We start from the raw sequence: 26,372 nt of genomic DNA, 5'->3' as shown, positions 1-26,372 counted from the left end.
CAGGACAGTCAGTCTTCATTTGGTCTACCCAGTGAAAAGCAAACCAAAATGTGAGTAACAAATTTAGTAGAACACACATTTCCATTGCACCTGTAAAAGAGCTTTTTTCGGCCTCAAGTAGTGAGGAGAGAAGAGAATGGATAAGTGCATTGTCACAGTGCCACATTTAAAAAAAAGGCTAATCCTTCAACAAATCCTAGTCTCATCTTGCAACTCTCCATAAAAGTAATGGGACTGCAGCCATTTCACATTTAGCTCATCTCTCCTCACCGTTCATGCTCAAACACTTCCTTGATAAAGTAGTGACTTACTTATCCTTTCAAACGAGTATACTGGCATTTGTTCACAATACACACTCCGACACTGGAGAGAACTCTTCGCCCTTTGTCACTTCGAGTTCCCAATTAAACTTACAATAAGCTCGAAGAGCATGTCATCTTTAATGAGGCACTTCTCAGCCTTTCAGCCTCAATACAGAGTGCAACAATTTCAGATTTTACCTTCCAATCAACTTTAAATGTATTCTTATTTTCACATTTGAATGGCATCAACTTATCCTACTGTCATTTATATTGGCTTGAGATACATCCTTGGTTTCATTACCAATCCTATAGGCCTTGCACCATAAAACTGGGACATTTAATCTCTTTATTCTACCCTATCACAGACATTTTCTTTTCTCCCCCCACTTCTCCCAGACTAAATTGACTTACAACGTACCAGTTCTAATCCTTCTCAGTTCTGATGAATGGTTATCCACTAGAAATATGAATACTGTTAATCCTCAAAAGATGCTTTATCTATTTCCAATATTGTCTGTTACTTCCAAATCTTTCACTTATTCAAAATCTGAACTCTACAGCTTCACAAAGCAAGCAATTCTAAGAATACAGCTCAGAATTTCACAAAATCTCTGTTTGAATTAACAGATAATAAAATCAAGAATATTTAATTCTTGATTTTGAATATTTAAATCAAGACATGCACAACGTAATCCTTTCAATTTAATCAGATACTTGACACAAGGAACCATGAAGGCAAAAATAGCTGAAGCAAATACTTGTGTGCGCATGGCTTGGTCAGCAGGTTATTGTCGAAAGATACCATACAACAATTGCAACACCACTCATAGCACCACCGTTAACTATGGAAAACAGGCAGCTGCATTTTCATTGTGCAGCACATTAATTTTTTTATAGCAGTTTGAAGTGGGAGAAAATATTATCCACTTCTTTGTGCAGACTAAACAACAGAGTTTGGGTGGTAAAAATAATCCAAGTTTCTACACTTTCTCCTTATACCCACAGCCTACAATTGATCCTGCATATTTATATCATCTGAACATATTACCCTTATGTTTTATTTTATCTCATTGTCATGCTTTTGTCACAAAATGTGGCACTCCCTTGACACCCATTATAATTTCCTCTGTCTATAACTTGAATGACAATATGCAGTTCATCCACCATGTACATTTAAACTACTAAACGATTTCTCATGGCTTAAAATGTCAATTTATTTCTTAGAAGTAATCTCGCTTTTTGGATTGTGTAGTGCTGACATGAAGGTAGGTAGTAAAGGCAGCAGATAATGCTGATATCAGCAAAAAAAAAATGCCCTCTTCAGAAGTGCTTTGAGAAATCTACAAGCAGCAATTTTGTTCATTTTCTTTACAGCACTTGGTTAACATTGCTTCATACTGCTGCCAAAAAAACAGTAATGGATCTTAAGGGATTTGGCCCATTTGAACCAATTCCTTTCATATACTTCAGATACTTCTCTCACTGAAGATCGATTTTATCATTGTGCAAAATGATAAAAGTCAGATTTCACACCGTAATATCTTTTCAGCCTTATGATGTTAAAGATTTTATGGCATTATTCCAAGTACAACTTCTTGCAGCACCGCAAATAATCTGATATCTGCTGTCACATTGGAATGTTTTAATGATCATTGCAGCACGAGTGAAATGTCTGTGAATTTTAGTGAGGCAATGCTGAAGGGCTCAACTCAGCAACGTAGGGAGATTTGAGCAGAGCAAATTTTTTATCCCAAGCAGCTGCTCTTCCATTACACCAAAGCTTCTGTACATTTGTGCAATTCCTACACCCCTAAAACAGGGTGTTGACACTAATGCAGCCTTAAAATCTAATATTTTCTACTTTTAAAATTGATTGACTCACTTCTTCCAGAATCCAGTTGTCAGAAACCAGATATACACTGAAAGATGTGGTCCAGGACCTCTCAGAAGTCCCGATGCACTGACTATACAGTCATTGCCCATGAAGTTGAAATTTCAAAGTTACCCAATGTGCAAACTCCTACAAGACAAGTCTTCAACTCTAAGTTAGAATTGGAGCCTTTGCAGGGTCAGAACTCTCCAATTACACTGACTCCCTCATACTACAGATACTCGATCTCCAGGAACCTGATCTTTCCTACACACTTTGGTTAAACTCCTTGCACCCTATCACAGCCACCCACCTGCCACTTGCACACCTTCAACCTCAACCTGCACAACTCATAACTGCCTCTCACCAGCTTCTCTGCACCTCACTTACTAGTCTAGCCACTCATCTGCCTGCACCTAACTTCGCACCCACATACCTTTATTCAGTAACTGTCAAAAAGTGCTTTGAAACAGATAAAACATTTTATTGACTTGAATGCAACAGCTATTGGCCTGTTTCTACAAATGGTTCATGCTAATGTTACCTGCATGTTTGCTGGATCACATCTGTGGTGATGGATCATATATTGAAGGTCTGGCCAAACAGGCACGGGGCACACGTTGGCACAGGTGCACATGTAGGCAACTGCTCATCTAATTGCCCCTTAGTTAACATTTCCTGTTCCCTAGTTCCATTTGATCTTGGGCATCTCTCCCAGATCATTGTAGATGATGGAAGATTCCTTTTTCATCTTTTCACAAATTAACATACAAAAACAATTATGAAAAACAGACAAAAGCAGCACATGACAACATTATGTTCCTGTCTTTTATCTGAATACGCAAGTTCCAAATGTCCTTTTTGCCAGTATTTAAGTATTTATAAAGAAAGCTTCTTAGAACTTGATTTTTATCAGATAGCTGACTGCTACTCTTCACTAAATTCAATCCTAAAATTCTCCACTCTTCAGCACCTAATTTAAAACTCCAACATTCATACCCACTCTCTCAATGCATCCATCTTATTGCATCTATATTATCCAATAGTGAATTATTGTTGATGTAATATTCAATAGGCATTTCTGACTAATTTTTTTTTACATTTTATTTTAGTGCTTTTGCTGAGAATAGCTGATCTTTTCAGCATTCCATGCTAAAGTGCAACATATACCACGCTTGGCCAGAACAATTTTAAACCCTCCCACAGTTAACAATATATCACAGGATTTACATAAGAAGCATCACTAAAAACAAGTTTCAAGTTTCTGATACATTCCATTATGGAAATTTCAAAACAGCTTCAAACACTTGACATTTTCCAGGTTTTGTCCATCTGAATAATATCTTCCACCTTGGGATTTTTCAATTCTGGGATTCAAACTGATATCTGGCCTCATTTGGGTACTTAATCAATTCAGCTGTCCAACTAAACATTGCAATTCCTCCATTTCATTTATTATCCACAAATCTGAAACATCCACATCATGCAGCATTATGTTTTGTGCTTATGTTTATTACAATCTTGTGAATCATATGGATGTGGATATTTAGTTATACAGTACCTTCACTTTTTCTCCATTTATATCAATAGTTTTAATCATGAAGTCAACTCCAATAGTGGCTCCTTGACCCGGTGGAAATAAACCCTGCAAGAGTAGAAGAACACCTTCAATTATTTGAATTGATTCATTCTAAATATACCTTGATAAGTGCAATACTAGAACAAAAACACTAATTAATAGAGACGTTATGATCCTATATCCAGATACTTATTTCACATCCTAAATCAAGTTGCATTACTTATATAAAAGAAGAGTTTAAAAAATTGAAATCAGATAGAATCTCTACAGTGGTGAAAGAAATATTTGGCCCGTTGAGTCTGCACCAACCCTCCAAACTGCATCCCACCTTAGGCCCAACCCTCACCCTATGCGCGCAACCCCACATTTAGCCTGGCTAATCCACCTAGTCCACACATCTCTGGACACGATGGGAATTCAGCATGGCCAATCCACCTAACCTGCACATCTTTGTGACTGTGGGAGGACACCAGTGCACCAGGAAGAAACACAGAGACACGGAAAGAGTGTCTGTATGGAGTACGCACGGACACCTGAGGCTAGACCACTGAGTCGTGTTGGCCTATCATTAGAAAAACTGAAACTGAGGGCCAAGCTATTGCTCTCTTGCAAATTTAGAGCTATAAATATTTATTAACTAAAATAAATGAACTGAAAATATAAAAATGTACATTTAAGAACATACAAGATACATTTTTCTTGGCGTTGCAATGCTAAAAATGTCCAATACATTGATATTAAATTTATCCATGCTACCTTACTAAAGACCTTGACCTGTTTATTTAAACTAGCTTACCAGCAAAATTAAAAGTGGAGTAAGGAACTTGACAAAAGCATATCAGTTTGGACATGATCAATGGTAATCTCTACTCTAATGGAGTCACTTACACATGATGAAGATTATAAAGCTAATTAGCATTTTTTTTGACAGACAGAATGCTAGAACAGTAGAGGTTTCCCAGATGGTCAAATGAGCAAACACAAAACAGCATTGAGTTCAGTCTGAGAACCAGCTAGTCTAAATGTTGAGCTATCATCTGAAGGATCACAACTGGTCTGAGTTCCCTTAGCATTAATGATATCCTTAATGCTAAAAAGTCAGAGGAAAGAAAGAAAACAAATATAGGAGATAAATAATATCCAGTGTGTCTGTAGGCAGTCCAAATATGTTGAAAACAATAATAAGTAGATCCAATTTATTTTTGGGTTGACTTTGTAATGTATCAGATTTTGTTAAAAAATGGTTGCACACGAGCATTGATTACAGGAGTTGGGAGGTCACGTTGCGGCTGTACAGGACATTCGCTGGGCCACTGTTGGAATATTACATGCAATTCTGGTCTCCTTTCTATCAGAAAAATGTTGTGAAACTTGAAAGGGTTCAGGAAAGATTTACAAGGATGTTGCTAGGGTTGGAGGATTTGAGCTATAGGGAGAGGCTGAACAGGCTGGAGCTGTTTTCCCTGGAGCATCAGAAGTTGAGGGGTGACTTTATAGGAGGTTTATAACATTGAGGGACATGGATAGGATAAATAGACAAAATCTTTTCCTGGGGTTGGCGGGGCGGGGGGGGGGGGGGGGGGGGGGGAGAGGAGGAGTCCAGAAGATGGTGACACAGGAGGTGCAGTGGTTCGCACTGCTGCCTCACAGCACCAGGCTTCCAGGTTCAATTCCAGCCTCGGGCGACTGTCTGTGTGGAGTTTGCACATTCTCCCAGTGTCTGCGTGGGTTACCTCCGGGTTAAGGTGAGAGAGGAAAGATATAAAAGAGACCTAAGGTGCAACTTTTTCACGCAGAAGGTGGTATGTGTATGGAATGAGTGAGTGGTGCAGGCTAGTACAATTGCAAAATTTAAAAAAGGTATCTGGATGGGTATATGAATAGGAAGGGAAATGGGCCAGGTGCTAGCAGGTGGGACTAGATTGGGTTGGGATATCGGATCAGCATGGACCAGTTTTCTGTATCATATATAGAACATAGAAAAATACAGCGCAGTACAAGCCCTTCGGCCCTCGATGTTGCGCTGACCGAAGCCTACCTAACCTACACTAGCCCAATAACCTCCATATGCTTATCCAATGCCTGCTTAAATGACCATAAAGAGGGACAGTCCACCACTGCTACTGGCAGGGCATTCCATGAACTCACAACCCGCTGAGTAAAGAATCTACCCCTAACATCTGTCCTATACCAACCTCCCCTTAATTTAAAGCCGTGTCCCCTAGTAACAGCTGACTCCTTACCCGGAAAAAGGTTCTCACTGTCAACCCTATCTAAACCCCTAATCATCTTGTACACCTCTATCAAATCTCCCCTAAACCTTCTTTTCTCCAATGAGAACAGCCCCGAGTGCCTCAGCCTTTCCTCATATGATCTTCCTAACATGCCAGGCAACATCCTGGTAAACCTCCTCTGCACCCATTCCAGTGCCTCCACATCCTTCCTATAGTATGGCGACCAAAACTGCACACAATACTCCAGATGAGGCCGCATCAGAGTCTTATACAACTGCAACATGACCTCAGGACCCCAGAACTCAATTCCTCTACCAATAAAGCCCAGTACGCCATATGCCTTCTTCACAGCACTATTTAGCTGGGTGGCAACTTTCAGAGATCTGTGTACATGGACACCAAGATCCCTCTGCTCATCCACACTACCAAGTAGCCTACCATTAGCCCAGTAATCCATCTTCTTGTTACTCCTACCAAAGTGAATGACTTCACACTTAGCTACATTGAACTCCAAATATGACATCGAGTTCTTGGGAAAACTGAAGACGAGCATGACATAGCTTATGGCAGTGGCAAGAAAACATGGTCTTGACCCCAGGGTACTAAAGGGGGACTCTAAAATTACTGGATGCATTTATGGTCATCTTCAAGATTCTATTAGATTTTGGAACACTTTCTATAGATTGGAAGGTTACTAATGTAACCTCATTATTTTAAAAAAGGGAGGTAATGAGAAAATTAAGATATAGACCAGTTAATCTGATGTTGGTGATGGAGAAAATGCTGGAGTCCTTTGTAAAAAATTTTAACAGCAGACCAGTTCAAAAACAGTGACAAGATCAGACAGAGTCAAAATGCATCTATGAAAGAGAAAACAAACTTTAAAAATCTGAGTTACATGCTTGAATAATTCCAGTTGAGTTGATAAGGGGGAGTTAGTGGATGTGGTTTGCTTGGACTTTCAGAAAGTTTTCAATAAGATCCCACTCAAGAGACAAGCATGTAAAATTACCGCATGTGGGACTGGTAGATACTGATCTAGATAGAGAACTGATTGGCAGCCTGGAAACAAAATGTAGGAATAAACAGGGTCTTTTTCCAAGTGGCAGGCAGTGACTAGAAGTACCATAATGACCACTGTTTGGACCCCAGCTAAGGGTTTGATCAGAGAACTAAGTTTATAGACCACACAAAGCTAAGAGAAAAGGTGAGCTGTGAGGAGGATGCAGAGAACCTCCAGTGCAATTTGGACAAGTTGAGCGAGTCAGCAGTTAAATGGCTGATGCAGTATAATGTGGATAAATGATATTATTTACTTAGAATCAGAGATGTACAGCACAAAAACAGACCCTTTTGGTCCAATTTGTCCATGACAACCAAATATCCTAAATTAATCTAGTCCCACTTGGCCCATATCCCTCTAAACTCTTCCTATTTACATACCCATCCAGATGCCTTTCAAATGTTGTACCTACATTCACCACTTCCTCTGGCAGTTCATGCACCATCCTTTGCGTGGAAAAGTTGCCCCTTTGCTCCCTTTTAAATCTTTCCTGTCTCGCCATAAACTTATGCCCTCTATTTCTAGACTGCCCCAACACAGGGAAAAGACCTTGTCTATCTAGCCTATCCCTGCCCCTTCATGATTTACCCCTCAGCCTCCGATGGTCCAGGAAAACAGCTTCAGCTTATTCTTGATAACAGCAGAAAGAAAATATTTTTTTTTAAAGTGTCTCACAACTTCATTCGAATAGTCTAGTTATCTGTACAAGTTGAAAACAGCATTTTAAAAAGGTACATTACAACTGTGTAGACCAAGGTAAAGCTGGAGTGCTCTACATCTGGACAGTATTGTGTACTGGATACTCAACTAATAAAAAAAAGTTAAAAGATTTTATTTCCACTGGGAAACTAGCAATGATTCTTAATATCTTAATGTGCATCTTTTCTGATGATGAAATGAATGCAACTGAAACTAATTTGTTCAGGTTATAGTTCTCTTATCCCACCAACGTGCTGGTCAGTAAATTGTGTGTATTAATGATAAATAAGTTTGTGGCTGCAATATTTCAGAGTATCCTCTCAGTACAGTTACCTGAATAGCAACAGGGGATAAAGGCAGTAAGTGGTATATTGGCCTTCATAGCAACAGGATTAAAGCACAGGAGCAAGGCTGCTTCTGGCAAAGGACCTTGGTGAGACCACACCTGGATTAGTGTGTAGAGTTTTGGTCTCCTTACCTCAGGTAGAATGTTCTGGCTATGGAAAGAGTGCAACAAAGGTTTGTCCGACTGATTACTATGATAGCAGGACTGACTTATGAAGAGAGATTGGACTATATTCAATCAAGTTTGGAAGAATTGTGATGCATGGAGAGGGGTGGGAGACAGCAGGTGGGGAGGGCCTTATAGCAATATACAAAACTCTAACAGGACTGTTGTGGTTCTGCTCGCCGAGCTGGAAGTTTTTGCTGCAAACGTTTTGTTCCCTGGCTAGGGAACATCATCAGTGCTGTTGGAGCCTCGTGTGAAGCGCTGCTTTGATGTTTCTTCCGGTATTTATCTTCAATCAGATTCTAACAGGACTAGACAGGGTAAATGCAAGAAGAATGATGGGGTCCAGATCTAAGGGGTTACAATTTAAAGATATACAAAAGGTCATTTAAGACTGAGATGAGGAGGAATGCCTCATCCACAGAGGTGAGCCTATGGAAATTTCTGCTACTGAATGCAGTTGAGACCAAAACATTGATGGGTTGAAGAAGGAATTAAGATTCTCAGGGTTAAAGGAATGAACGTATGGGGGTAAAAATCAGAACAAGATGCGGAGTTAAATGATAAGCCATAATTATACTTAATTTTAGACTAAATTTTAGCTCGAAGGGCCAAATGGCCTACTCCTTTATGTTTCAATATATGTCAAATCAGCAAGTCATATGAACGCCTTATACATTTCAAATGGCATTAAACATGATTCTACCAAAATCAAAAGACATATCAAATATGCTTTTGCCACAAGACAAAGGTGACTCCATTTTTTCCAACTTTTTAATCCAATATTATTTTGATTGTAATATTTGCAAACAAAGCTCAGTCTCCTCTGAGATTTGCTGTGTAAAATGGCACCTTACATGTGCCAGGAACATATCGAAATCTCTCAAAAACAGAATTTTTTAGCAAACGTCCTTTTCAATGTTATAATCTTACCATGTTGGAAGTAGATGTATCCCAGAAAGGCTTGATATCATGACTTTGGAACCAAAGGCAAAAAGCTTGGTAAAATCCCTACGACAACTCAGTGAACTACTCAGCCACAGAATGGGAAACCCTTGATCTAGTTTTTTTTGGAATATGAAAAGGATCTATTCATACCTATTTAGCAAACATTTCATAGTTCATACTGACCATAAACAATTGGAGATCTGTTGAAAATCCCTGTCAAATGTACCTTGACAACTATGTACATTAGTAAAGATCCAAGGATATGTCTGAAGTACAATACAAACCAGGCTTACAAAAATACTTTTAAAAGAAAAGAAAATACTGCAGAGGGTGAATTTGAAGAAAGAATTTGCTGAGTTTGAGAGCGTCACTGGCTGAACCAGCAATTATTGCTCATCTCTAATTGCCCTTAAGATCATGGTGGTGACCTACCTTCTTGAAATTCTGCAGTCAATTTGCTGTAGGAAGACTCACAAAGCCATTTGGAAGAAGTTCCAGGATTTTGACCCTGGAGAAACTCAGCAGGTCTGGCAATATCTGTGGAAACAGATAGAGTCAACATTTCAAGTCCAATCCGAGTCTTCATACAGGACTCAGCAGAACAGAACAGAATAAGATGGAAACAGAAAGGAAAAAGTTAAGGATTCTGGCAAAAGGAAGAACAGGTAGCTGACCCATAGACAATCTACTAAAACCTATTGGAAATACACCTTGGGATAGGACGTCTTGGGATTGAGATTTGCCTACAATTGGTAAGCATATTGTGGTGATGGAATGACATGGGATTAAAACATAGCAAAATGTTGTCAAGTTATGCCTACCATTTGGGAAATTTAACTTGGGATAGTAGGGAAGGTTAAGATGGGGAACCAGATATGCCCTAAGGTGCCATGTAAAAAATCTACAGATGTATTTGACCAGACCTCTGCCAGGAGGTCAAAGGAACACCTATTGCTTGATAGTCATCAAGTTGAGAAGGGACATTTGCAGTTGGGAACTGCACAGCCAAAACTATACCTACATTATCTGCCAAAGAAATAATCCCCCAAGGGGAAGTACACTAGAAATAGAACGGGATCAGTATAGCTTGCCGTTTGTTGATCAGCATTGACATGGTGGGTCAAAGGACTGTTTTTATGCTGTATGACTGACTCAGACTAGGGAATTCATTTGTGGGCAGCACGATGGCACAGTGGTTAGCACTGCTGCCTCACAGCGCCAGAGACCCAGGTTCAATTCCCTACTCAGGCGACTGACTGTGTGGAGTTTGCACGTTCGCCCCGTGTCTGCGTGGGTTTCCTCCGGGTGCTCCGGTTTCCTCTCAGTCCAAAGATGTGCAGGTCAGGTGAATTGGCCCGTAGTGTTAGGTAAGGGGTAAATGTAGGGGTGTGGTTGGGTTGTGCTTCGGCGGATCGGTGTGGACTTGTTGGGCCGAAGGGCCTGTTTCCACACTAAGTAATCTAATCTAATCATTTCACTGGGAAAGTAAAGAAGTTGTAAGCTCAATCCAGCATACTACTACTTTTCTAGGGGTGCCCTGCTTTAGAAGGGATTGCAGGAGAGCTATCATTTCTGTGTTGCCTTCAACAAAGTTCTTACAGTAGTTAAATATCTCCAATTCCTGCTGTCCACCCCGATATTTGGGAAGTACTTCACACCAATGACCTGTTGTTTGGGATTAAACTAGTTTGACAGATGAGTGCGATACAGAAAGGAGATGCAATAGTAGATGATGCACAGACAAATGTCGAAGAAAAGCCAAGTCATTCAGGAGGTAGTTTGCATACATTCAGGCAAGTCAGGGAGGGATAGAAGAGAGGAGCTGGTATCACAACATTAATCAAGAGTCAATCACTACAAGGAGGTATGATATCTTTAAAGGCTTCTCAATTGAAGCCTTATGGGTAGAACTTTAAAACAAAAAACGGCGTGGTGATACAGTTTTGGGACTGTGCTATAGACCACTTAATGGGATGGTAGGGCAGAAATTTAATAACTTAAATTTCACAGAAGTGTAAAAATAATAGGTTAATAATGGTAGAGGATTTCAAAGTCCCTAATATTAACCAAGATGGGCAAAATGTGAAAGACAAAATTCTTTAAAAATGTATCCAGGAGAACTTTCTAAGCCAGCCTGTACTAATTTCTAAAGAGAGGGGGCAGCTCAGGACCTAATTTTAGAAAACAAACCTGACGAATTGGCAAAAGTGTCAATGAAAGCATTTCAGTGACAGTGATCATTATTCAGTAAGAATGAAGGCAATCATGGAAATGAACAAAGACTGATCAGGAAAACAGGATCTGGCTAAAATGGACTGAGCAGCTACTTGTAAGAAAATCTATTTTACACAAAAGAGCATATTAGAAAAGGAGAGAGGAAGTACAGGACATATTCCTGTGAAAGATGAAGAATGAAATCAAAAATTTCAGAGGATTCTGGATATTGAAGATGATACAGTTTTGTAACACAGCAAAAGGTGCAGGGTAGTCTCGGAGGACTCAGAAGATGAGGCTTACAGAAAGTGCAGAGAGTGACAAAAAATAAATTAGGAAAGCATAAAGAAAGCACGATAAAACAGCGGCAGATAAATGAAGAAAAAACCCAACAGTGATTCAGAATTACATGAGGAGCAAGATTACCAGGGAGAGAGTGAAATCAACTAGGGACACAAGTTTCTAATTATGGGTGCAGCCAGAAGACATGACTAAGGTTTAAAATTAATACTTTACATCTGTATTCGAAACAGAGAAGACATAGGTATGGAAATCAAGGAAGAGGATGTTGTATACTTGAATAAATTACAATTGAGAGGATGGTGGTATAAATGGTTTGAGCAGGCTTAAATTCCATAAAACGCCAGGCCCAGATGAGATGTGCTATGGAGTTGTAGGAGTCCTGACATTTCATTTTCAAATCCTCACGTAGCACAAAAGAGGACTGGGAAGGTCAGCTAATGCAGTGCCATTATTCAAGGAGGATGGTGATGGTAAACCAGGAAACTACAGACCAGTAAGTCAGTGGTAAGGAAACTACTGGAAAACTTTGAGAGATCAAATTAATCCCCACTTGGAGAAGCAAGAATCAATCAAGGACCATCAGCATAACTTTGCCAGGAGGAGATCGGGTCGGACAAGCTTAACTGGGTTTTCTATGAAAGCAACTAGATGTGCAAGTGAGCTTAATGCAGTGGATATAAATAAGGCATTTGACAAAGTCTTGCAAAGGAGACTGGTCAAGAAAGTAAGAGCTGTTGTGGTTCTGCTCGCCGAGCTGGAAGTTTTTGCTGCAAACATTTCGTTCCCTGGCTAGGGAACATCATCAGTGCTGTTGGAGCCTCGTGTGAAGCGCTGCTTTGATGTTTCTTCCGGTATTTATATTGGTTTGTTCTTGCCGCTTCCGGGTGTCAGTTTCAGCTGTAGTAGTTTGTATGTGGGGTCCAGGTCGATGTGTCTGTTGATGGATGTTCTTGCCGTTTCCGGGTGTCAGTTTCAGCTGTAGTGGTTTGTATATGGTGTCCAGGTCAATGTGTCTGTTGATGGAGTTTGGGGATGAATGCCATGCTTCTAGGAATTCTCTGGCTGTTCTGTCTGGCTTGTCCTATGATAGTGGTGTTTTCCCAGTCAAATTCATGTTGCTGGTTGTGAGTGCATGGCTACTAGAGATAGCTGGTCGTGTCGTTTTGTGGCTAGCTGATGTTCATGGATGCGGATTGTTAGCTGTCTTCCTGTTTGTCCTATATTAGTGTTTTGTGCAGTCCTTGCATGGTATTTTGTAAACTACGTTAGTTTGGCTCATGCTGGGTATTGGGTCCTTTGTTCTAGTGAGTTGTTGTCTGAGCGTGGATGTTGGCTTGTGTGCTGTTATGAGTCCTAAGGGTCGCCGTAGTCTGGCTGTCAGTTCTGAGACGCTCCTGACGTATGGTAGAGTGGCTAGTCCTTTTGGTTGTGGCATGTCCTCGTTCCTCGGTCTATCTCTTAGGCATCTGGTGATAAAGTTGCGTGGGTATCCGTTTTTGGCGAATACCTTGTATAGATGTTCCTCTTCCTCTTTTCGCAGTTCTGGTGTACTGCAGTGTGTTGTGGCCCTTTTGAATAGTGTCCTGATGCAGCTTCGTTTGTGTGTGTTGGGGTGGTTACTTTCATAGTTTAAGACTTGGTCTGTGTGTGTTGGTTTCCTGTGTACCCTTGTGGTGAATTCTCCGTTGGGTCTTCTCTCTACTAACACGTCTAGGAATGGGAGTTGGCTATCCTTTTCCTCTTCTCGTGTGAATTGGATTCCTGCGAGTGTGGCGTTGATGATTCGGTGTGTTTTTTCTATATCTGTGTTTTTGATGATTACAAAGGTGTCATCAACATATCTGATCCAGAGTTTGGGTTGGATTTGTGGTATGGCTGTATGTTCTAACCTTTGCATAACTGCCTCTGCTATGAGTCCCGAGATTGGTGATCCCATGGGTGTTCCGTTGATTTGTTCGTATATCTGATTGTTGAATGTAAAGTGTGTGGTGAGGCACAGGTCCAGTAGTTTAAGTATGCCGTCCTTGTTGATAGGTTCGGCCTCCTGTGTTCTGTTATGTATGTCCAGTAGGTTGGCTATTGTTTCTCTGGCTAGGGTTTTGTCAATTGAAGTGAACAGTGCCGTCACGTCGAATGATACCATGGTTTCTTCTTTGTCTATGTGTGTATTCCTGATGACGTCCAAGAATTCCTGTGTTGATTGTATGGAGTGTTTGGATCCGCTGACTAGGTGTTTCAGACAACCAGCAACATGAATTTGACTGGGAAAACACCACTATCATAGGACAAGCCAGACAGAGAACAGCCAGGGAATTCCTAGAAGCATGGCATTCATCCCCAAACTCCATCAACAGACACATTGACCTGGACACCATATACAAACCACTACAGTTGAAACTGACACCCGGAAATGGCAAGAACATCCATCAACAGACACATCGACCTGGACCCCACATACAAATCACTGCAGCTGAAACTGACACCCGGAAGCGGCAAGAACAAACCAATATAAATACCGGAAGAAACATCAAAGCAGCGCTTCACACGAGGCTCCAACAGCACTGATGATGTTCCCTAGCCAGGGAACGAAACGTTTGCAGCAAAAATTTCCAGCTCGGCGAGCAGAACCACAACAACGGATACCCGAGCTACAAATCTTCAATCAGATTTTAAAGTAAGAGCTCAATGGATCCAGGGCAATTTGGCAAATCGGATTCAAAACTAATTTAGGGGAGGAGGCAAAGAATATGGTCAAAGCGCATTTTTATGACTGGAAGCCTTGTGTGCAGTGAAATACCATGGAGCTTGATGCTTGGTCCCTTGCTGTTTGTTGAATATATTATTGATCTAGAACAAATATAGGAGATTTCATCACTAAGTTTGCAGTTGGGAGAATGGGTTTAGGAAACTTATCAGCCATGATCGAATGGCAGAGCAGGCTCAATGGGCTGAATGGCTTAATTTCTGCTCCAACGTATTATGGTCTTGATACAAAAATTGATGCTGTGATAAATCATTAGAAAAGCCATAAACTACGGAGCAATATAGTCAGGCTGGATAGTTGGGCATGATGTGGTTATGGAATTTAAACTTGAAAAAGTGTGAGGGGATTCGTTTGGGAGAACTAATAAAAGGTAAGGGAGTACCTTACGAATAGAAGAAGAACTCCAGGGTCAGAGAGACCTAACGAGAGAAGGGACGTAATAGTGGAGCTATATGAAATATTTTGAAACAGTTTGGCCACAGCTGAAGTGCTGCCTGCCGTTCAGGTCACTACACTGCAGTAAGGATGTGATTGCAGAGGAGATTCACAAGGATGTTACCTGGGATAGAGTGTTTCAGCCACGACGAGAGATAAGATAGGCTAAGGGGTTTTCCTTACAACAGAGAAGGCTGAGAGGACCTGATTGAAGTGTACAAAATTATCAAGGGCATAGATAGGAAGAAACTTTGCCACCAGGTTAATGATCCCTCCATGAAGGTAAGGAGCAGGAGGGTTAGATAGGATTTAAGGAAGAACTTTTTCATCTGGAGGTTAGTGGGCATCTGGAACCCGCTTGAAAGTGTGTGAACGGGTTGATTTGATTTGATTTATTTATTGTTGTAGCGGAAGGAACAGACAAGCCCCAGGCTCAGAAGGCCTGTTTATTGCCATTTTATCAGAATGATGGGAATCATCACGACATTTTATTAATATTTAGCTGATTACTGAAAGTATCATAGCATGCAAGGCTACTGGCCAAGTGGTAGAAAACAGGACTAGAAAAGATGGATGCTGGATGACCAGCATAGACATGATAGTCTGAAGGGCTGTAAAACTCTAATGACTTTCGTGACTCCACATGCCCTGCCATCTTCAATTGCCAGGAAAGTTAAGGAATGAATCAGACCCTGAAAGCAGCTTCAGCAAAGGCCATAAGAGATCAAGGGACTATGTGGGCAGATGCACTCCCAAGAGTTCCTGCAGAGCTAAGAGCATAAAACAGCCAAACACATTTATGTTAATGACAAGGAGAGCCATACAGTTGCCACCAGATTGGACTGTTGGGGGCAGATGTAGATCCCACCTATGGGAGTGGCACTGTGGCTCAGTCGTTAGCACTGCTGCCTCCCAGCACCAGAGACCAGGTTCAATTCCAGCCTCAAGCGACTGTGTGTGGAGTTTGCACATTCTCCCAGTGTCTGCATGGGTTTCCTCCCACAATCCAAAGATGTACAGGTTCGGTGAATTGGCCATACTAAATTGCCCACAGTGTTAAGGGACGTGTAGGCTAGATGCATTAGTCAGGGGTAAATATAGGATAATAAAAGGGTAAGGGAATGGGGCTGGGTGGATTACTCTGCAGAGGATCAGTGTGGACTTGTTGGGCTGAAGGGTTTGTTTCTGTGTATTCATCTCCATGATCTATGTATAAATGATATACCTGGGATCAAAAACTGATCAGGATCTGGAAATAGCCATTGCATCTTTAGAGGGATATGAAAAGATAATAGAAGATCTGATTATGAAGGCAAGTAGGGATAATGCTGAACCGTGAGGCCACACACTGGATATAATTTGGCTCTTCATTGATGGTCAGTGATGCCCAGTTCGGAGCTACTAGATTGGATTTGAAATGCTACACTACACACAGGAATATGTTTTCATTGTGAAGAGTGGACTTTGTGCAATCCTTGTGGAGACAGTGATCAATTCTATCAATACAGTCATGGACAGGTGCATCTGTGACAGGTGACAACAAGACCTTCCACTCATCTTCCTCACCAACTGCGACAAGTACATTCTGGTTGGTAAGACATCCAAGACTGGGACAGATCGGTCTTCAGCAGTGTTACCAAGTCACTCAGAGATGGATTTTTCAAATTCTCTAAATCTAAAGTCTATTTTGCACCCGAATCAGTACTGATTCATTGAAGAGATTTCTGCGTTCACGTTGACTGGATCTCAAGACATCCCAGAGGCTGGAGTTAATATTAAATACTCCCAGGGTCTCAGTCTCCTGACCAGATACCACAATGCTGCTACCTCTGGCAGGTCTGTATAGTCAGTGGAATAGGACAAAGGATGGTGATGGGGTAATCTAGAACATTATATGTATGTTATGTTTGATAGAATGTGGCAACTTCATGTTGTTATTTGATTGTTCTGTTAGACAAATAGACAATAGGTGCAGGAGTAGGCCATTTGGCCCTTTGAGCCAGCACCACCATTCATTATGATCATAGTTGACCATCCACTATCAGTATCCTGTTCCTGCTTTATCACCACAATCCTTGATTCCATTACCTTTAAGAGCTCTATCCATCTCTTTCTTGAGGAGAAGTCCTCATTAATTATCCACAAGGGCAGCATTGCTGCCACATAGCACCAAGCAACCAGGTTCGATTCTACCCGAGTGGCTGTCCGTGTGGAGCTTGTACATTCTCCCTATGCCTAAGTGGGTTTCTGCCGTGTGCTCCAGTTTCAAATTTGAAATAAAGCTCCTCCACTTGTCATGGTGATTTGAACTGGTGTTTTTAAACCATTATTCTAGTAATATTACCATTATGATGCCTTTGTCACTCATTCAGTAGTACAACAATAAGATATATGAAATAGAAGCCAAGAGGGAAAAAGACAGCAGTTGAAAACAAAACTAAATGTCAGCTCTGCGGGAGTTCTCAGATGCATTGGGGAATAGGTTCCCCTTTTCCAATTCCCTTCAGAATACATTTCCAAACTTAATGCCATTGATATTGGGTGAATGAGAGAGGCTGAAACTTACCTAGGGAAAAGAAAAAAATGCAAAACAAAGATCTCAAAAGACAAATTACTCCACAACCTAACTTGCAAACACTTCAAAAGATATTTAGGGAGGCGTTGGAGCAGATTACCTCCTCAACAGAGTTTGAGGATGTTCTTGATCCGAGACATAAAAACTAAACTACTTTGAAAGCTGCACTTAAGTGCTGCACCAAAAACTTAACAGAAGGATAATCACAGCACTTGGTACACCACTGTAAGCAAGTAAAATATCTTAAAATTGTATAGAAGCACAAGTTTACCCAGGAGGAATAGAATGCTCTCCTGACAGCAAATACAGAATGACTCACGTGATGCATGATTGTAACATGAGACAAAGGATCTTAGTAAATCAAGAGAACAATGAAATGAGAGAAAAAGAAATACTTACAAGCTAACCACCATATAGATAGACTACCGCAACATAAGTTATCAAATCGATTTCAATTAAGAGAAAGTGAGCACTGCAGATGCTGGAGATCAGAGTTGAGAGTGTGGTGCTGGAAAAGCACAGCCAGTCAGGCAGCATCCGAGCAGCAGGAGAATCAACGTTTCGGGCATAAGCCCTTCATCAGCAGTGAGGCAGGTGAGCTTGGTGGGGGGGAGAGAGGGGTGTTGAGAGATAAATGGGAGCAGGGTGGAGTTCAGGTTGGGAGCAGGGGGTGTGGTGGAGGTAGCTGAGAGTGCAATAGTTAGATGAAGGTGATGGGTTGGAAAGGAGGGTGGAGCAGATAGATGGGAAAGATGATGGACACGCCAGGAGGGCAGTGCAGAGTTGGAAACTTGGGACGGGGGTAATGTGAGGGAAAGGGAAAATGAGGAAACTGGTGAAATCCACACTGAACCCATGTGGTTGCAGAGCCCCAAGGTAAAATATGAGGCGTTCTCCCTCCAGGCATCAGGTGGTAAGGGTCTGGCAATGGAGATGGCCCATGACCTGCATGTCCTTGGTGGAGTGGGAGGGGGAGTTGAACTGTTCAGTCGTGGGGCAGTGGGGTTAGTTGGTTCAGGTGTCCCAGAGATGTTCTGTCTCCCGATGTAGAGGAGACCACATCGGGTGCAACAAATACAGGAGATGACAGTGGTGGAGGTACAGATAAATTTCTGTCCGATGTGGAAGGATCCTTTGGGGCCTTGGATTGAGGGGAGGTGGGGAAGAGACGTGGGTACAGGCTTTGCACATCCTGTGGTGGAAGGAAAATGTGCTGGGTGAAAGCTGGTTTGGGAGGGGGTGGTGGTGGATGATAGGATGATATTACAAGGGAGTCGCAGAGGGAATAGTCTCTCCAGAATGCTGATAGGGGTGGGGAGGTCAATGTATCTCTGGTGGTGGGGTCCATTTGTAGGTGGCAGAAGATGATGGGATGTATCTAGAGGTTGGTGGTGGTGGTGGTGGTGGTGGTGGTGGTGGGGGGGGGGTGGGAGATGAGGACGGGGGAAGGGGGGTTCTGTCCTTGTTGAATTGGGAGGGGAGGGGTTCAAGGGAGGTGGTGCAGGAAGTGGAGGAGTTGCGTTGGAGGGCATCGTTGTCCACTTGGGAAAGGAAATTGCCATTTTGGAAGGAGCTGAAAACACGTTGCTGGAAAAGTGCAGCAGGTCAGGCAGCATCCAAGGAACAGGAGAATCGACATTTCGGGCATGAGCCCTTGTTCAGGAATGAGGAAAGTGTGCCAAGCGGGCTAAGATAAAAGGTAGGGAAGAGGGAGTTGGGGGAGAGGCATTGGAAATGCGATAGGTGGAAGGAGGTTAAGGTGAGGGGGAATAGGCCGGAGTGGGGGCGGAGAGGTCAGGAAGAAGATTGCAGGTTAGGAAGGTGGTGCTGAGTTCGAGGGTTGGGACTGAGACAAAGTGAGGGGAGGGGAGGGGGGGTTGAAGTGTTGAGCCACAGGGTGGTTGGGTTGGTTGATCCGGGTGTCCCAGAGGTGTTCTCTGAAGCGTTTCGCAAGTAGGCGGCCTGGCTCCCCAATATAGAAGAGGCCACATCAAATGCAGCGGATGCAGTAAATGGTGTGTGTGGAGATGCAGATGAATTTGTGGCGGATATGGAAGGAACCCTTGGGGCCTTGGAGGGAAGTGGGGGGGGGGTGGGTGTTGGCACAAGTTTTGCATATCTTGCGGTTGCAGGGAAAGGTGCCAGGAATGGAGGTTGGGTTGGTGGGGGGGTGTGGACCTGACGAGGGAGTGGCCTTTTCAGAACACTGATAGGGGAGGGGAGGTGGTGGTGGGGTCCATTTGGAGGTGGCGGAAATGATGACAGATGATACGATGTACACGGAGGTTGGTGGGGTGGTAGGTGAGGACCAGTGGGGTTCTGTCCTGGTGGCGATTGGAGGGGCAGGGCTCCAGGGCGGAGGAGCGGGAGGTGGAGGAGATGCGGTGGAGAGCTTCGCTGATTACGTCTGGGGGAAATTGCGGTCTTTCAAGGAGGAGGCCATCTGGGTTGTATGGTATTGGAACTGGTCCTCCTGGGAGCAGATGCGGCAGAGACGAACGAATTGGGAATATGGGATGGCATTTTTACAGGGGGCAGGGTGGGAGGAGGTGTAGTCTAGGTAGCTGTGGGAGTCGGCCGGTTTGTAGTAAATATCCGTGTTGATTCGGTCCACGAGATAGAAATGGAGGTCTAGGAAGGGGAGGGAGGAGTCGGAGACAGTCCAGGTAAATTTGAGGTCAGGGTGGAAGGTGTTGGTAAAATGGATGAACTGTTCAACCTCCTCGTGGGAGCACGAGGCAGCGCCGATACAGTCATCGATGTAGCGGAGGAAAAAGATGGGGGGTGGTGCCAGTGTAGCTGCGGAAGATGGACTGTTCCACATATCCTATGAAGAGGCAGGCATAGCTGGGGCCCATGCGGGTGCCCATGGCTACTCCTTTGGTTTGGAGGAAGTGGGAGGATTGGAAAGAGAAGTTGTTCAGAGTGAGGACCAGTTCAGTCAGTCAAAGGAGGATGTCAGTGGAAGGGTACTGGTTGGTGCGGCGGGAAAGGAAGAAGCGGAGGGCTTTGAGTCCTTCGTGATGGGGGGGATAGAGGTGTATAGGGACTGGATGTCCATGGTGAAGATAAGGCGTTGGAGACCGGGGAAGCGAAAATCATGGAGGAGGTGGAGGGCGTGGGTGGTGTCCCGAACGTAGGTGGGGAGTTCTTGGACTAAGGGGGACAGGACCGTGTCGAGGTAGGCAGAGATGAGTTCGGTGGGGCAGATGCAGGCTGAGACAATGGGTCGGCCGGGGCAGTCAGGTTTGTGGATTTTGGGTAGGAGGTAGAAATGGGCGGTGCGGGGTTGTGGGACTATAAGGTTGGAGGCGGTGGATAGGAGATCCCCTGAGGTGATGAGGTTATGGATGGTCTGAGAGATGATGGTTTGGTGGTGGGAGGTGGGGTCATGGTCAAGGGGACAGTAGGAGGAGGTGTCCACAAGCTGGCGTTTAGCCTCAGCGGTGTTAAAAAGGTCAGTGTGCCAAACTACTACTGCGCCTCCCTTGTCTGCTGGTTTGATCGTGAGGTTGGGGTTGGAATGGAGGGAGTGGAGGGCTGCACGTTCCAAGGGCGAGAGGTTGGAGTGGATGAGAGGGGTGGAGAAGTTGAGGCGGTTAATGTCGAGGCGACAGTTGGCTATGAAGAGATCAAGGGCAGGTAAGAGGCCAGCACGGGGTGTCCAGATAGATGGGGTGTGTTGGAGGCGGGAGAAGGGGTTGTCAGAGGGTGGGCGAGAATCCTGGTTGAAGGGGCGATAGGTGCAGGGGCGAAGGTGGCAGAAGAATTTTTCGATGTCTCGCCACGTGTTGAACTCGTTAATCCAAGAGCGTAGGGGAATGAAGGCGATGCCTCTGCCGAGGACTGATCTTTCATCCTCAGAGAGGGGTAGTTCTGGAGGGATGGTGAAAATACAGCAGGGCTGGGAGTTAGGACCTGGTGAGGGGTTGGAGCTGGGGGTGGGGGTGGGGTGGGGTAGGCATGGGGGTGGGGTTAGGTGTGCGAACGGAGGAGGCCAACTGGAATTTTCTAAAAGGTGGAATTGGTCTTCCTGGGCACAGATGCAGTGGAGGCAGAGGAATTGGTAATAAGGGATGGCATTTTTACAGGATGTAGGGTGGGAGTCGGTGGGCTTGTAGTAGATGTCTGTGTTAATCAGTCACCAGAGATGGAGATTGAAAGGTCCAGGAAGGGAAGGGGAGGGAGGTGTCCGAGATGGTCCAGGTGAATTTGAGGTCAGAGTGAAAAAATTGTTAATGAAGTTGATGAACTGATCAACCTTCTCATGGGATCACGAGGTAGCACCAATACAGTCATCGATGTAGCTGAGGAAAAGTTGGGGGCTGGTGCCAGTCTAACTGCAGAAGATAGACTATTCCATATACCTGACAAAAAGGCAGGCATAGCTGGGTCCCAAGTGGGTGCCCAGGGCCACCCCTTTGGTCTGGAGGAAGTGGGAGGTTTGGAAGGAGAAGTTGGTGAGGATCAGTTCAGCCAAGCAGATGAGGGTGTCAATGGAAGGGCACTGTACAGCACGAGAAGAAAAGGAGGATTTGGAGGCCTTCGTCAGAAGCGGATAGATGTGTACAGGGACTGTATGTCCATGGTGAAGATGAAGTGTTGGAGGCCAGGGAAATGAAAGTCTTGGAGGAGGTGACAGGCAGAGGTGGTGTCCTGAATGTAAGTGGGGAGTTCTTGGACTAAGGGGGTCAGGACAGTGTCAAGGTACGCCGAGAGGAGTTCAGTGGGACAGGAATAGGCTGAGACAATGGATCGACTGGCAAGCCAGGTTTGTGAATTTTTCGGTAGGAGATAGAATCAGGTGGTGCAGGGTTCACAGACAATGAGTTTGGTGGCTGTGGATGGAAAACCCCCAGAGATGATGAGAATGTGGATGGTCTGGGAGATAATGGTTTGGTGATAGGAGGGGAGGTCGTGGTTGAGGGGGCAGTAGGAGGAGGTGTCTGAGAATTGGCGCCTGGCTTCAGCAGTGTAGAGGTCATTGCGTCAAACTACCACTGCGTCCCACCCTTGTCTGCGGGTTTGATGGCGATGTTAGGGGTGGAGCGTAGGCAGTGGAGGGCTGTATGTTGTGGGGCAGGAAGTTGGAGCGAGTTCAATTAAGTCTATTTTCTTTCTCCTGCAAGCACACAATTCACCATTAAAACCCTAACTGGTATGGCTTTCTTATATTTAAATACCACTTCATGATTCTGGTTATCACATTTAAGAAAATAATGCTCCCACACTTTGCAGCTCCACTCATTTTTACATACTTCATAATAACTTTAACTATGATGAAATAACCAATAAGTAATAGATCAGGTATGACACTTGCTAAGGATGGTCTACATCTGAACGAGACCGGAACCAATGTCCTTGGGGGAGTTTTTGCTGTTACTGTTGGGGAGGCTTTAAACTAATGTGGCAGGGTGCAGGGAACCAGAAGAGAAAACAATTAGGCAGCAAGGTGGAGACTGGAGATGGTAAGAATCATGAAGATAGCATTAATAAAGGGAAGAGTAGGCAGAGAGCAGATGAATGCAAAAAAAAACTGATGGCCTGAAATGCATCTACTATAATGCAAAGAGTATAGTGTGTAAGGCAGATGAATTTAGGATTGGTGTCTGGGAGTATGACTTTATTGCAATCACAGAGACTTGGTTGAAGGAAGGGCATGATTGGCAACTAAATGTTCCAGGATATAGACGCTTCAGACAGGACGGAGGGAAGAGAGTGGAGTTGCATTGCTGGTCAGGGATGATATCACGGCTGTGCTATGGAGGTCTTTGGTAGTGAGGCATTATGGATGGAGCTGAGAAATAAGAAGGGTGCAGTTACACTGTTGGGGCTGGAATGTGTTGCCAGCAGAGGTGGTTGAGGCAGGCACGGTAGATTCATTTAAGATGCATTTGGACAGATGCAGGAGTAGGTGGGGAGCAGAGGGATACAGATGCTTAGGAATTGGGCGACAGGTTTAGACAGTAGATTTGGATCGGCTCAGGCTTGGAGGGCCTGTTCCCGGGCTGTAAATTTTCTTTGTTCTTTTTTGAGTAAAATGTGAAAAAAAAGTAACATCTGCATCATATACCCATAAAAGATATGAGAGAGATAGGTAGTTTTACTTTTAAAGTAAAATACAGACAGTTTACCTAAAAAAAAATGGACTCAGGGTTGAACATGGGAGCAGTTGTGGCCCTTTGTTATGGTTTCAAATAGGCCTGACTCTCAGTTGGGCACATCTCTGGATAGCCATTAAGATGAAATAATCTTAGCCAGGTCCTGATGATTGTCCCTTTTCATTCTCAATTACAGTGGCTCAGTAACAATAACTGATAGAATTGGCAGCCTCAGAAATGGAAATACACATAAAAGACTTCATCCCACATTGTACGGACAACAGAAACAACATTGCCTTGGTCACATGATAGAAACTGGTTGATGACAGGAAGTACTTTATTAATTCACAAGGACAACCCACAGGAATTTGTCTAGGATGCAAAGATTAAAGAGGAGAGACATCTTGAATCAGAAAAAAAAAAGGACCATTACTCAATCGAAGACTGGTACAGTTGAGAACAGAAGTGAGTCAAACAAACAGTCAGGGCAGGTAGTGGCAAGGCAGGACTAATAACAGCACACAAACCAACAGCCACTATTAGACAACAACTCACCAGGACAAAGGACCTGATACCCAGCATGAGCAAAACCAACGTAGTGTACAAAATCCCATGCAAGGACTGCACAAAACACTACATAGGACAAACGGGAAGATAGCTAACAATCCGCATCCATGAATACCAACTAGCCACGAAACGACATAACCAGCTATCCTTAGTAGCCACACACGCAGATGACAAGCAACATGAATTCAACTGGGACAACACTACTATTATAGGGCAAGCCAAACAGAGAACAGCCAGGGAATTCCTAGAGGCATGGCACTCATCCACTGATTGAATCAACAAACACATCGACCTGGACCCAATATACCGACCACTGCAGCGGACAGCTGGAACTGACAACCAGAAGCGACAGAGACAAACCACTATAAATGTTGGAGGAAACATCACAGAAGCACTTCACAGGAGGCTCCCAAGCACTGAGGATGTCACCTAGACAGGGGACAAAACGCTTGCAACACAAATTCCAGCTCAGCGAACAGAACCACAACAACAAGCACCCGAGCTACAAATCTTCTCCCAAACTTTGAGGTTCATAGCTCCTTGAAAGTGGAATCACAAGTAGATAAGATAGTGAAGGCGGTATTTAGTATGCTTTCCTTTATTGATCAGAGTATTGAGTACAGGAATTGGGAGGTCAGGTTGCAGCTGTACAGGACACTAGTTGGGCCACTTGGAATATTGCGTGCAATTCTGGTCTCCTTCCTATCGGAAGGATGTTGTGAAACTTGAAAGGGTTCAGAAAAGATTTACAAGGATGTTGCCAGGGTTGGAGGATTTGAGCTACAGGGAGAGGCTAACCAGGCTGGAGCTGTTTTCCCCGGCGCATCGGAGGTTGAAGGGTGACCTTATAGAGGTTTATAAAATCATGAGGGGCATGGATAGGATAAATAGATAAAGTCTTTTCCCCGGGGTTGGGGAGTCCAGAACTAGGAGGGCATAGGTTAAGGATGAGAAGGAAAAGATAAAAGAGACATACGGGACAACTTTTTCACAGAGGGTGGTAGGTGTACGGAATGAGCTGCCAGAGGAAGTGGTGGAGGCCGGTATAATTGCAACATTTAAAAAGGCATTTAGATGGGTATATGAATAGAATCATAGAGTCAGAGAGATTCACAACATGGAAACAGACCCTTCGGTACAACCCAATCTAGTCCTACCTACCAGCACCCAGCCCATATCCCTCCAAACCTTTCCCATTCATATACCCATCCAAACGCCTTTTAAAATGTTGCAATTGTACCAGCCTCCCACCCTCTGCATGAAAAAAACAACATACTGGCTAATGATAACTCCCAGTAAGTGAAATGGACGAGCCAAATAAATATTGTGGCTACAAGAACAGGTCAGAGGCTAGGAATCCTATGATGAGTAACTCACACCTGACACCTCAAAGCCTATCCACGAAATACAAAGCACAATTCAAGAATGTGGCAGAATACTTACCAGTTTCCTGGATGAAATCAACTGCAATAAATACACAGGAAGCTCGATACCATCCAGGACAAAGCAGCTCGCTTGATTTGCATCCGACCCACAAATATTCACATCCCCCACCACAGAGAAGCAATGTGTATTATCTACAAGTTGCACTGCAGAAAATTCCTAAGGCTCCTTAGACAGCATTTTCCATATCATAACTAATACCATCTAGAAGAACATGGGTAGCAGATAGCTGGGAAAAGCATAACCTGCAAGTTCCCCTCAGGACCGCATGCCGTCCTGACTTTAAAATGTCCCTTTTCCTTTGGTGTTGCTCAGTCAAAATTCTGGAATTTCCTCCCCAACAGCTTGGGTGCACCTACACCAAATAGACTGTCGAAGTTTGAGGCAGTAGCTCATAGAGACCTTCTCAAGAGCAACTAGGATAGGCCATTAATTCTGACCCAGCCAGTGAACAAATGAGGAAAACAGTATAGAGGTAGCCTTACACATGTTTATAAGATATGATTCACTGAGTATAACTATATTAGGCTGTTACTTGTCTCGTCCATGGGATAGCTTTCTCAAATTTGTCACAAGTCCCCAAATGTTGGCAAGAAGGACTTTGCAGAGTCAAGAGATCATAGTTTGCCATTTTCATTTTAATCATTTCATCAGTCAAGTTTCATTCCTTTATGATTTTTCTGTTTGGTACAATTGAGTATTTTACTGGGCCATTGCAGAGGGCACGTAAGAGCCAACCATATTTTGTAGGTCTGTAGTCATGT

General features: G+C 43.5%; 1 protein-coding gene across 1 annotated transcript in view; it reads right to left on the bottom strand.

Annotated features, from left to right (window-relative positions):
• rab30 (RAB30, member RAS oncogene family) overlaps positions 1 to 26,372 on the bottom strand; it is a 92,001-nt gene that overhangs the window by 12,021 nt on the left and 53,608 nt on the right. Inside the window, exon 4 of the mRNA XM_060826609.1 lies at positions 3,734 to 3,817. Coding sequence (XP_060682592.1) covers positions 3,734 to 3,817 — 84 coding nt within the window. The remainder of the gene's footprint in view (positions 1 to 3,733; positions 3,818 to 26,372) is intronic.

The sequence above is a fragment of the Hemiscyllium ocellatum genome, chromosome 6, assembly GCF_020745735.1.
Source record: "Hemiscyllium ocellatum isolate sHemOce1 chromosome 6, sHemOce1.pat.X.cur, whole genome shotgun sequence".
NCBI classification, from domain to species: domain Eukaryota; kingdom Metazoa; phylum Chordata; class Chondrichthyes; order Orectolobiformes; family Hemiscylliidae; genus Hemiscyllium; species Hemiscyllium ocellatum.
This window is presented reverse-complemented; position numbering and strand designations above follow the sequence as displayed.